Here is a 13,568-nt window from a genome sequence, read left to right on the forward strand (position 1 = left end):
TGTGTAAAGTATTCCACCAGCACTCCAGATTAGGTGAAAAAAAACACTTTGATTTATTCAGTGAGTATACAGCACCCTGAGTCCTTGTGATGTGCTGCTGATTATACTAAAGAATATCTATCTATCTATCTATCTATCTGTCTGTCTGTCTGTCTGTCTGTCTGTCTGTCTGTCTGTCTATCTATCTATCTATCTATCTATCTATCTCTCTATCTATCTATCTATCTATCTATCTATCTATCTATCTATCTATCTATCATATTTATTAACAATTCTAGCAATGGAATCCAATGTAGACATGTATGATGCCAATATGTTACAATGTACACAGCTGCAGTGATAATAGAATACAGTGACATTATCCTGGCTATTATGTACCATTTGTTTCCCCCTACATATATGAGGATAGGATTCGGTGGTTTATGCTCAGCTTCCTCTATCTTACTTACAAATAACAAGAACGTTTTGATAAAGATACAATTGTTTATTAGATAATAATGGAAATTACACGACACATAAGGAAATAGCATGTGGCTAATACATTGCAATTCTCTTTATTTCTTTTACCAAAGAGCAAGAAAGATGGAAAAAGTAAGAAGGAATAAGAAGTATATTAATAACACTGTGAGGTCTCCAGGGTCTGGATAATCTCTTTCCCCTGATGTGTCACCTTACAGGAGAAATTCTTATGTTTGGAGAACTCCAGGGCGGAGATGGTGAGGAGACTGCTCCCCATATACAGATTATCAGCCTGTTTGCTGACTGGGACGCTCTGTACTCCAGTTGTCCACTTGGTCTCATCCACCGTCCATTCCGCCGATACAATCCTGGGGTAGAAACCATTATAGAAGCAGGCGATAGTGACCTGATCTGTCGGTATCTCCTCCTTAGGTGGAGCTAAGATGGATACCAGGCAATGGCGGATTATAATGTGGGCGGTTTGGGCGGCCGCCCGGGGCCCAAGGCTCCGGGGGGGCCCGCGCCGCCCACATTAAGATCTTGCATAGCAGCGCCAGCAGCACATCACTTTCGGGGCCCAATGGGCCCCCGAGTGATGTTCTGCTGTGGCGCGCTGTCGTCGGAGTCCGCCGCGGCACCGCCCCCTCTCTCCTTGCCGTCTTTGCGGTGCCCGTACTTCTCTCCTGGCGGCGTGATGACGTCACATCCTGCGCGCCGCCAAGCAGAGAAGTTCGGGCACCGCGGGGCTGCACTGTGAGCTTCCGGCCTGCTCTCTCTGCCGGAAGCTCACCCTGGCTCCCTGCCGCCCGAATATACCCCCTGCCACCCGGCTGTACCCCTTGCCCCTTAGCTGCTCTCCATGCCGCCCCATCTTCTCCCCCTGCTGCTACCCCCATCATCTTCTCCCCCTGCTGCTACCCCCATCACCTTCTCCCCCTGCTGCTACCCCCATCATCTTCTCCCCCTGCTGCTACCCCCATCATCTTCTCCCCCTGCTGATACCCCCATCATCTTCTCCCCCTGCTGCTACCCCATCATCTTCTCTCCCTGCTGATACCCCCATCATCTTCTCCCCCTGCTGCCACCCCCATCATCTTCTCCCCCTGCTGCCACCCCCATCATCTTCTCCCCCTGCTGCTACCCCCATCATCTTCTCCCCCTGCTGCCACCCCCATCATCTTCTCCCCCTGCTGCTACCCCCATCATCTTCTCCCCCTTCTGCTACCCCCATCATCTTCTCCCCCTGCTGATACCCCCATCATCTTCTCCCCCTGCTGATACCCCCATCATCTTCTCCCCCTGCTGCTACCCCATCATCTTCTCCCCCTGCTGATACCCCCATCATCTTCTCCCTCTGCTGCTACCCCCATCATCTTCTCCCCCTGCTGATACCCCCATCATCTTCTCCCCCTGCTGCTACCCCCATCATCTTCTCCCCCTGCTGCTACCCCCATCATCTTCTCCCCCTGCTGATACCCCCATTATCTCCCCCTGCTGCCACCCCCATCATCTTCTCCCCCTGCTGCTACCCCCATCATCTCCCCCTGCTGCTACCCCCATCATCTCCCCCTGCTGCCACCCCCATCATCTTCTCCCCCTGCTGCTACCCCCATCATCTTCTCCCCCTGCTGATACCCCCATCATCTCCCCCTGCTGCCACCCCCATCATATTCTCCCCCTGCTGCCACCCCCATCATCTTCTCCCCCTGCTGATACCCCCATCATCTTCTCCCCCTGCTGATACCCCCATCATCTTCTCCCCCTGCTGCTACCCTTCATCATCTGCTGCCACCCCCATCATCTTCTCCCCCTGCTGCTACCCTTCATCATCTTCTCCCCCTGCTGCTACCCTTCATCATCTTCTCCCCCTGCTGCTACCCTTCATCATCTTCTCCTCCTGCTGCCACCCCCATCATCTTCTCCCCCTGCTGCTACCCCCATCATCTTTTCCCCCTGCTGCTACCCTTCATCATCTTCTCCTCCTGCTGCTACCCTTCATCATCTTCTCCTCCCGCTGCCACCCCCATCATCTTTTCCCCCTGCTGCTACCCCCATCATGTTCACCCCCTGCTGCTTCCCTGCCTTCCCAGCTTCCCCCCCCCCCTCCCCGGCCTCATTTGCCCCAGCTTCTCCCCCTGTCGCCCCAGCTGCCTCCCTTCCCCAGTCACCCCCAGCTCCCCGCCTGCAGTTGAGTTGGGGCCGGAGAAGTCTTCATGATGCTGCGCCAAATAGAGAGGAAAGGAAAAAGTGAGCGACGGCAATCGGAGAAGACGTCACCTGTGAGTCATTAGTAACTGCACTGTAATCACTTATAGGCTGGGTTCACACACAGTATATTTCAGTCAGTATTGTGGTCCTCATAGCAACCAAAACCAGGAGTGGATAGAAAACACAGAAAGGCTCTGTTCACACAATGTTGTAATTGAGTGGATGGCCGCCATTTAATGGCAAATATTTGCTGTTATTTTAAAACAATGGCTGTTATATTGAAATAATGGACGTTACTTACCGTTAAATGGCGGCCATCCACTCAATTACAACATTGTGTCAACAGATCCTTTCTGTGTTTTCCATCCACTCCTGGTTTTGGTTGCTATGAGGACCTGACATGAGGACCAAATACTGCCTGAAATATACATAGTGTGAACCCAGCCCTATAGTGTGCAGAGCCTGTGTACCATTGGGGTCTAAATGGGTCAGTGTTTTGTTTGCGGTAGTGTACTGACACAGCCCGGGGGTCACTACAGTACACTAGTGAAAACTTTTAAACTAGAACCCAACTACAACTGCAGGCACTACAACTCCCAGCATATTATGAGGGCTGCAGACTGTCAGTACATGCTGGGAGTTGTAGTGCATGTAGCTGTTGTAGTTTGGTCCTAGGTGCATTATACACTGGATTCTTTGTGGCATATAAGAATACATAGATCTGTGGGGGCTCAGTGCAGGGAAGTGACCCCAGAACATCACTAATAGGGGATAGAACAAAAACATCCCCCCTATCCCCTATTAGTGATGTTCTGGGGTCACTTCTATATACTGATCCCCCTCAGACCTCTGTATTCTTATATACCCCACACAGCCTGCTGGGGTGGCTGGGGGGGGGGGGGGCCCAGGTTGGGTGGACAGCCCGGGGCCCAGGGTACATTTAATCCGCCACTGATACCAGGGGGAACTTCACTTCACCGGCTGTTGGAAAGAAAGTCTCAGTTACTAGACTTACAGTTACAGAACAATCTACAATGTCTTCTTTTTCGTTAATATTTTTCTTCTCAGATGTTTCTATAAAGAAGAGACTATAATAATAATAATAATAATAATAAAAATAATAATGATGATGATGTTATATATCACTGATGTACAATGACTTGTCTACTCACCAATGTACTAGGATATACAGCAGATATGCAGACACTAAAGACACATACAGTATAGGAACCTGACTACAATAAGAACAATGCAGTGTATATTGCTATCTACATTATCTACATATTTCTGATATTTTCCTATTTAATTACATTGTATCAATCACAGGAAAAATGCCCTGGAAATAATATATATATATATATATATATATATATATATATATATATATATAGTAAATATATGCAACAGGTCACAAGTTCTGATTTGTATTCTGTATACTAATAATGTCGGACCTGTCATTTAATAAAAATTTTTAATCCAGTAAGAATAAACAGTAAAACATGACACAGATAATAAAGTTATCGCTCACAGGTAACATTTCATTTCAGATAAACTTAATAATAAAATATCTCACTAATAAATGTAATGCTCATCTCATTGGGTAAATGTATAGAAAGACACAAATACCCAATGTATCATAATAATAACGTAACATTTAAAACTAGTCATTTCTCTAGTAATTTTCAACCTCTTACGCCAATGATTATGAATTTTACTAGTTTGCGAAAATTACTTCTACACAGAAATATTTGATAGAACATCGTAAGGATAGAAATTAATCATCTCAACTAATATTACACAATATTCTTTACACTTGTATTATATTAAGTAAATATTTAGTCAATTTGCCAAATAAAGCCAGGTAGTAAAGAACAAGGACACATATTGAGTAATTATGATACTTACCGAGAACGCTAACTGTGGTTCCGGGTCCAAATATCCATCACAGTGTTACAGAGCTGTACAAAAACTATCATGTCTACATACATAGAGAATGGCTGAGAGAGGAGAGAGTCAAGGTTAAATCTAAGGTTGTCAAATGGTTCACAATGTCAGATAATTGTTACTTATATTTTAGACCAGCGGAGCCTAATTTCCTGCTTGATCCAACTCTAATATAAAGGTGTCCATATGTCCTAGATGAATTTTGTCTGAATCTGTTGATTTTTGCAGCATGTACCGTCTAATGTATACAGGTGTGTCCTTACTTTCCCTGGAAAGTAGATGTTGGAAGAAGGAATTATAGGTCAGGCCCAATTCTTTATTTTTTTTTTAATTTTTTTTTATTACTTTGAAAAATTTTATTTTATCCATATTTAAGTCATACTTCCAAAAATTCCCAATTCCAATACAAACACTTTAACACCTTAAACCACAATATACTCAAAGAGAGATAATATCCTTCATCTCACAGACAAAGAAAAGAAAGAAAAACTATAGCTCATTCTGGCACTCCTAGTCAGTGTAGCAAAACCCAAGGCCCAATCCTTTCTTACCAAAGGAGATAAACTGTGGCCTGAGAGTTCCGGCAGCGACTTCCTCCCCTTTCTACTTATTATACACATATCTACATTCAGCCCAGTGTGCACATAGATGGGGTAGTTGGGAGACATAGATGTTGGTCCTTTCCGTCTTTGGCACACAGTCTTTAGTGTATGGGCAGATTGGTTTGGGGCCTGGTTGTTAAGGACACAGTGGTTATTTCCCCTGAAAAATTATGGATCAATTTGTCATTCTTTCAGTACTCCGATCATCAATCTCAGTTCAACTAAATAGAATTGTAGTTGAATTAAAACGATTAAAGGGAAACTATCAGCAGGTTAGGATAGCCCCTTACAGCGCCAGGGATGCTGAGCAGGAAGGTTTGTGTGTTTTCTTCCTCCATAGTGACAGTCCGGCACTGTTAGAGTAATCTTCGCTCCGATGCACTAAGAGCACTGACTGCTTCATCGGCCCGCTCCTTCTAATGATAACCAATGGAGCGGGCGGGCCAGATGATGCGGCAGTGCTCCTAATAGTGCACCGGAGGGAAGATTACTCTGACTAACCGCACAGGACCGGCGATGAGGAGGAAGGTAACTCACATACCTTCCTCCTCAGCCCTATTCTTCTAACCTCCTGATAGTTCCAATTTAATAGGTTCACATTGTATTTCTATGGTAATTGATGTAGCATATACATTGTATCTTTATAAAAATGTATATCTTTCTTTTAAATTTGCAAATAAATTATATATATTTATTATTGTCATAAATAAAATCTATGTGATATTGTGGATGATGTAAAAATTTTATTTCTTTGCAAACCTTGGAGAAGACTACAATGGTTGTAGGTACTATGTACATTGTAGTCTTCTCCACGCTCTTTTTGTTTTAGTATTTTCTAAAGTGTAAACAGGTGTACACTTTGGAGTATAGACTCAGTTAGAAGGCAGTTGCAAGTTGGTGGGACGTTTTCCTTTTCTTTTTTCCTGTTTCTTTAAACCTTGATGTATTTTTGTATAAAACAATACAGCGGTAGAATAGGCTAGGTTACTCTTAGGCTTACCATAAGGAGGTAACATGGTGAAATTATGCATCTGGCCATGATTACCATTTCTGGGCTGGTCAATAGAAGCAAACTCATGTAACCTTAAGTTACTCCTGTAACCTGTAACTTCAGTTTGATATTTTGTGATCAATGTTAAACTAGTTTGATCATTATAATCAAAATAAGATATGAATATGATAGGATAATAATCCAGCATAAATGTGGGTGGCCTAGTATTCATTTTATGTGAAAGTTACACACACACACACACACATATATATGTGATATTTATACACACGTTTTGATAAAGATACAATTGTTTATTAGATAATACGGTGAAACAGCACGACACATAAGGAAATAGCATGTGGCTAATACATTGCAATTCTCTTTAATTCTTTCACCAAAGAGCAAGAAAGATGGAAAAAGTTACAAGGATAAGAAGTATATTAATAACACTGTGAGGTCTCCAGGGTCTGGATAATCTCTTTCCGATGATGTGTCACCTTACAGGAGAAATTCTTATGTTTGGAGAACTCCAGGGCGGAGATGGTGAGGAGACTGCTCCCCATATACAGATTATCAGCCTGTTTGCTGACTGGGACGCTCTGTACTCCAGTTGTCCACTTGGTCTCATCCACCGTCCATTCCGCCGATACAATCCTGGGGTAGAAACCATTATAGAAGCAGGCGATAGTGACCTGATCTGTCGGTATCTCTTCCTTAGGTGGAGCTAAGATGGATACCAGGGGGAACTTCACTTCACCGGCTGTTGGAAAGAAAGTCCCAGTTACTAGACTTACAGTTACAGAACAATCTACAATGTCTTCTTTTACTTGAATATTTTTCTTCTTAAATGTTTCTATATAGAATAAACTATAATAATAATAATAATAATAATAATAATAATAATAATGAGTGTTGTATATTACTGAAGATTTTTTATTTTAAAGCACAATGACTTATCTACTCACCAATGTACTAGGAGATACAGCAGGTATACAGAAACTAGAGGCACATACAGTATAGGAACCTGACTACATTGAGAACACTACAGTGTATATTGTTATCTACATTATGAGTATATATATATATATATATATATATATATAGAGAGAGAGAGAGAGAGAGAGAGAGAGAGAGAGAGAGAGAGAGAGAGATAGTATTGAAAGCATCTCCAGGGTATATCATATAGATGTAGAATTTTATCTGTACAGTGTAACTGATTTTGTATAGATGATCAGTATTGGCAACAGGTCACATGTTCTGATCTGTATTCTGTATACTAATAAGCTCTGACCTGTGATTCACTGAAATTTTTTAATCCAGTATGAATACATAGGAAAATATGATGCAGATAATAAAGGTAACACTCACAGGTAACATTTCATTTCAGATCAACTGAATAGTAAAATATCTCACTAATAAATGTAATGCTCATTTCATTGGGTAATTGTATAGAAAGACACAAATACCCAAGGTAAAATAATAATAATGTAAAATCTTAAAACTAGTCATTTTCAATCTCTTAAGCCAATGATTATGAGTTTTTAATTTGTGTCTTCTATACAGAAATATTCGATAGAACATTTTAAGGATAAAAATTGATCATATCAACTAATATCACACAATATTTTTATGCTTGTATTATATTAAGTAAATATTTAGTCAATTTGCTTAATAAAGCAAGGTAGTAAAGAAAAAGGAGACATATAGTGGGTAATTATAGTACTTACCGAGAACGCTAACTGTGGTTCCGGGTCCAAACATCCATCACAGTGTTACAGACCTGTACAAAAACTATCATGTCTACATACATAGAGAATGGCTGAGAGAGAAGAAAGTGTAGGTGAAATCTGAGGTTGTCAAATGGTTTAAAGTATAAAGGAATTGTTACTTATATTTTAGACCAGTGGAGCCTAATTTTCGGCCTGATACAACTCAAAAGGGTCCATATCTTTTAGATGGATTTTGGCTGAATCTGTTGATTTTGCATCACAGACGTCTCATGGATATAGATACAGGTGTGTCCTAATTTTCCCTGGAAGGTAGATGTTAGAAAAAGGAATTATAGGTCAGACCCAATTCTTTCCTACACAAGGAGATAAACGGCTGCCAGAGAGGTCTGGCAGTGACTTCCTCCCCTTCTACCTATTATATACATATGTACATTCAGCCCAGTGTGCAGGTAGATGGGGTAGTTGGGAGACATAAATGTTGGTCCAGTCTTTAGTGTATGGGCAGATTAAGTCTACCATTGGTTTGGGGCCTGGTTGTTAAAGGGGTTATCCAGCGCTACAAAAACATGGCCACTTTCCCCCTACTGTTGTCTCCAGTTTGGGTGGGGTTTTGAAACTCAGTTCCATTGAAGTAAATGGAGCTTAATTGCAAACCGCACCTGAACTGGAGACAAGAGAGGGGGAAAAGTGGCCATGTTTTTGTAGCGCTGGATAACCCCTTTAAGGACACTTATTTCCTCTGAAACACTATGGATCAATTTGTCATTCTTTCAGTACTGCAATCAACAATCTCAGTCCAACTACATAAAATTGTAGTTTAATTAAAACAATTAAAGGGGAACTATAAGCAGGTTAGATGAATCTAACCTGCTGATAGCCCCTTATAGCACTGGGGATGCTGAGGAGGAAGGTATGTGTGTTACCTTCCTCCTCTGTGCCTGTCTCCTTGTTAGACTAATCTTTACTTTGGTTACTGCTAGGAACACTGCGGCAACATCAGCCCGCTACTTCTAATGATAATCAATGGAGGGGGCGGGCCAGATGATGCGGCAGTGACCTCACAGTGCACCGGAGAGAAGATTACTCCGACTAACAGCACGGGACCGGCACCGAGGAGAAAAGTAACTAACACACCTTCCTCCTCAGCTCTATTCTTCTAACCTCCTGATAGTTTCCCTTTACTAGGTTCACACTGTATTTCTTTGGTAATTTTATCTTTATTAAACTTTATATATTTTTTTTTAAATTTGCAAATAAATCATATATATATATATTTATTATTGTTTATCATTAAAATCTTTGTGATATTGTGGATGATGTAAAAATATTATTTCTTTATAAAGCTTGATGTACGTTCATGTAAAACAATACAGCCATAGAAGTGGCTATGTTACTCTTAGGTTTACTATAAGGAGGTAACATGGTGAAATTATGCATTTGGCCATGATTACCATTTCTGGGCTGGTCAATGGAGCCGAACTCCTGTAACCCATTCATTTTGATATTTTGTGCTCAATGTTAAACTACTTTGATCATTATAATCACAATAAGATATGAATATTATAGGATATTAATCCAGCATGATGTGGGTGGCCTAGTATTCCTTTTATGTGAAAGTTACACACACACAAATATATATGTGATATTTATACACACACACGTTTTGATAAGATACAATTGTTTATTAGATAATAAAATGAAACAGCACAATACATAAGGAAATAGCATGTGGCTAATACATTTCAATTCTCTTTAATTCTTTTACCAAAGAGCAAGAAAGATGGAAAAGTAAGAAGGAATAAGAAGTATATTAATAACACTGTGAGGTCTCCAGGGTCTGGATAATCTCTTTCCCCTGATGTGTCACCTTACAGGAGAAATTCTTATGTTTGGAGAACTCCAGGGCGGAGATGGTGAGGAGACTGCTCCCCATATACAGATTATCAGCCTGTTTGCTGACTGGGACGCTCTGTACTCCAGTTGTCCACTTGGTCTCATCCACCGTCCATTCCGCCGATACAATCCTGGGGTAGAAACCATTATAGAAGCAGGCGATAGTGACCTGATCTGTCGGTATCTCTTCCTTAGGTGGAGCTAAGATGGATACCAGGGGGAACTTCACTTCACCGGCTGTTGGAAAAAAAGTCCCAGTTACTAGACTTACAGTTACAGAACAATCTACAATGTCTTCTTTTACTTGGATATTTTTCTTCTCAGATATTTCTATAAAGAAGAAACTATAATGATAATAATAATAATAATAATAACAATAATAATAATAATAATAATAATAATAATATTGAGTGTTATATATTACTGAAGATTTTTATTCTAAAGCACAATGACTTATCTACTCACCAATGTACTAGGAAGTACAGCAGGTATACAGAAACTAGAGGCACATACAGTATAGGAACCTGACTACATTGAGAACAATACAGTGTATATTGTTATCTACATTATGAACATTTATGATATGTTCTCTTAAATTACATTACATCAATCACAGGTAAAATGCTCTGGAAATAAATAAGGTAACAAGGTTTATTATTGTTGTGATATATATATATATATATATATATATATATATATATATATATATATATATAGTATTGATTGAGAGCAGCACATCTCCATAGTATATTATAGAGATGTAGAATTTTATCTATACTGTGCAACTGATTTTCTATAGATGGCAACAGGTCACATGTTCTGATCTGTATTCTGTATACTAATAATGTCTGACCTTTGATACATTGAAATTTTTTAATCCAGTAAGAATAAACAGAAAAATATGACACAGATAATAAAGTTACCGCTCACAGGTAACATTTAATTTCAGATCAACTTAATAGTAAAATGTCTCACTAATAAATGTAATGCTCATCGCATTGGGTAAATGTATAGAAAGACACAAGTACCCAAGGTATAATAATAACAACTTAAAATCTTAAAACTAATAATTTTTCTAGCAATTTTCAACCACTTACGCCAATGATTATGAATTTTACTACTTAGTGAAATTACTTCTACACAGAAATATTTAATAGAACATTGTAAGGATAGAAATTAATCATCTTAACTAATATTACACAATATTCTTTACACTTGTATTATGTTAAGTAAATATTTAGTCAATTTGCCTTAATATAGTAAGGTAGTAAAGAACAAGGACACATATTGGGTAATAATGGGACTTACCGAGAACGCTAACTGTGGTTCCGGGTCCAAATATCCATCACAGTGTTACAGACCTGTACAAAAACTATCATGTCTACATACATAGAGAATGGCTGAGAGAGTAGAGAGTCTTGATAAACTCTAAGGTTATGAAATGGCTCCCAATATGAGATGATTGTGGGTTATATTGTAGACCATTGGTGCACAATTTGGCATAACCCTTCTCTAATAGTATAGAATCCCACTGTTATGGTACCAATGAAGGTTTTCCTGGGAACAGTGTGAATTGATCCCAGCGCTAGCGCTTTACGTATCAATATGCCTGTGTACTCACTGCCACCAATATTTCAGATGTGATGTTTTTCTAGGGTAACAGAAGTTATCATGTATTTCTTTTTGCAGTTTTTGGAGACCATATTGCCTATGTAATTATTATTTCTTCAGGTTGTTTATGGGATTGATCTGTGTTGCCCAGCCAAGAGATAGAACTAACATTGCCTATAGAATATGAAACCAGTCAACAGAACTGTATGCACATTGTAAAGACTTACGTTAGCCATGGTCTATCTGTATAAAATGGTGATTTCATTAAATTACAACCAATATTCTAATTTCTATGGCCATTAATCCTTAGTTGTACTCTTTACTTCATAGCACATGTGGACTTGAGTTACACAGTTTGTTTGGTGAAGTTTTTTGAATACTAGGAGTGGATCCACAATGACATTGGAGGTTCATAGTGTCTCTCTCTCTCTCTCTCTCTCTCTCTCTCTCTCTCTCTCTCTCTATATATATATATATATATATATAGTTATAATGCAGGTCAGAGATGGGGAACCTTAGGCCCTACAGCTGTTGCAAAAGTACAATTCCCATCATGCTTTGGCTGTCCAGGCATGATGGGAATTGTAGCCTTGCAACAGCTGGAGGGCCGAAGGTTCTCCATCCCTGGTGTAGGTGATTTGGTCATCCAACATGTTGCTGTCTTAGAAAGCCACTTAGCCTTATTGTAATGTATTGTGTGGTTGCATGTCTTTCCATCTTTATGTATTGAAGGGAACCTGTCACCAAGACAATGCTATCTTACCTATCAGCATCATGTTATAGAGCAGGAAGAACGGAGCAGATTGATATATAACTTTATGGGAAAAGATTCAGTAAAACTTGTTGAAATCCCTGATCATTCTGTGATAAGGAGTCCAGTGGGTGGTGTCACTCAATAGACTGGACTCTTTAGCATGGAAACATCAGAGATTTCAGTTATATTGAATCTTTTCCCATAAAGATATATATCAATCCGCTCAGCTCCTTCTGCTCTATAACATGATGCTGATAGCTTAGGTGGCATTTTTATTGTGACGGATTCCCTTTAAAGGCCACTGTCCATTGCAATGGATAAAATGGTAAACTGGCTAAAATCAATAAATTATGTCCACCAATGTTTTATTATTTTTTTATTACTTTGTAATGTTTCATAGAATTTTTTTCTGTCTAAGATAATGAATGGATATTGATATTGCTGGAACCCATTCTAATGAACCTAATGGATTTAGCTATCTACATATATGAATAACATATATAATCTATGATTATATATGATAATTTCCTGCATACAAGTACATTATGTACGCTTTTATCCCATGATTTTACTTATTGACCAGTGGATGTTTTTCTCACTATTCAGTAATGTTGGACATCACATAATATTTCATATTTTATATTAAAATTAATAAAATGACACCAGAACCACATCTATAAGGTTTCTCAATATAAACAACCACAAACACTGAATGAAGATACAACATTTTATTTAAAGGTTCATACAGAAACTTTTTTGAGACTTTTCAAAGAGAATAATTGCTGTTAGAAATCTAGAAGTATAACTTGAAGAAATAAAAAAAAAACACTAAAAACATGTTATAAAATACTTGTTATGGTCCAAATAATAAGTGTAAAGACATTATTACTCAGGATACATCGGGTATTACAGACATTCTGATCTCTTCATGGTTTGGATAATCTCTTTGCCCTGATGGGTCACTTTACAGGTGAACTTATCATGTTGGTCAAATTGTGAGGAGGTCAGGGTAAGGTAACTGATCTCTGTGTACAGGTTATTAGACTGTTTGCTGGCTTCGGAGGATTCTATACCGGTCGTCCACTTTTTCTCATCCACCAGCCATTCTATAGACACAATTCGCGGATTGAAATCATTCGCGGAGCAGATTAGGGTCATCTTATCCGTCTTTTTCTCTTCATCAGAAGCCTTCATTATAAAAACAGATGGAGCCTTCACGTCACCAGCTGCTATGTAAAAAAAAAAAAATTAAAAAGATAAGTGTAAAATCAATAATTATATTATTCATATTTCACCTGTAAATTGTTTAGAAAGAGCTATATACATTTATAGTTACCGTATTATTATACATAGTTATGTTTTTTTGCCCTGTTATT

At 39.3% G+C, this 13,568-nt stretch overlaps 1 protein-coding gene and 2 gene segments (V, D, J or C); all 3 read right to left on the bottom strand.

The window, feature by feature from the left end:
- Positions 1 to 6,494: 6,494 nt before the first annotated feature.
- The window catches only part of LOC138785315 (immunoglobulin lambda-1 light chain-like), a 152,497-nt gene continuing 145,423 nt past the window's right edge, over positions 6,495 to 13,568 (bottom strand). The window contains exons 3-4 of the mRNA XM_069961128.1: positions 7,932 to 7,965; positions 6,495 to 6,964 (exon numbers count right to left, since the gene is read on the bottom strand). Of these exons, the coding sequence (XP_069817229.1) occupies positions 6,645 to 6,964; positions 7,932 to 7,965 (354 nt within the window). The 3' untranslated portion in view covers positions 6,495 to 6,644. The remainder of the gene's footprint in view (positions 6,965 to 7,931; positions 7,966 to 13,568) is intronic.
- Positions 9,596 to 13,568, bottom strand: part of LOC138785313 (probable non-functional immunoglobulin lambda variable 11-55) — a 72,884-nt gene continuing 68,911 nt past the window's right edge. The window contains 2 exon segments of the V gene segment in view: positions 9,596 to 10,064; positions 11,136 to 11,171. Of these exon segments, the coding sequence occupies positions 9,745 to 10,064; positions 11,136 to 11,171 (356 nt within the window).
- Positions 12,906 to 13,568, bottom strand: part of LOC138785310 (immunoglobulin lambda-1 light chain-like) — a 91,199-nt gene continuing 90,536 nt past the window's right edge. The window contains 1 exon segment of the V gene segment in view: positions 12,906 to 13,418. Within this exon segment, the coding sequence occupies positions 13,099 to 13,418 (320 nt within the window).

The sequence above is a fragment of the Dendropsophus ebraccatus genome, chromosome 3, assembly GCF_027789765.1.
Source record: "Dendropsophus ebraccatus isolate aDenEbr1 chromosome 3, aDenEbr1.pat, whole genome shotgun sequence".
NCBI lineage: Eukaryota > Metazoa > Chordata > Amphibia > Anura > Hylidae > Dendropsophus > Dendropsophus ebraccatus.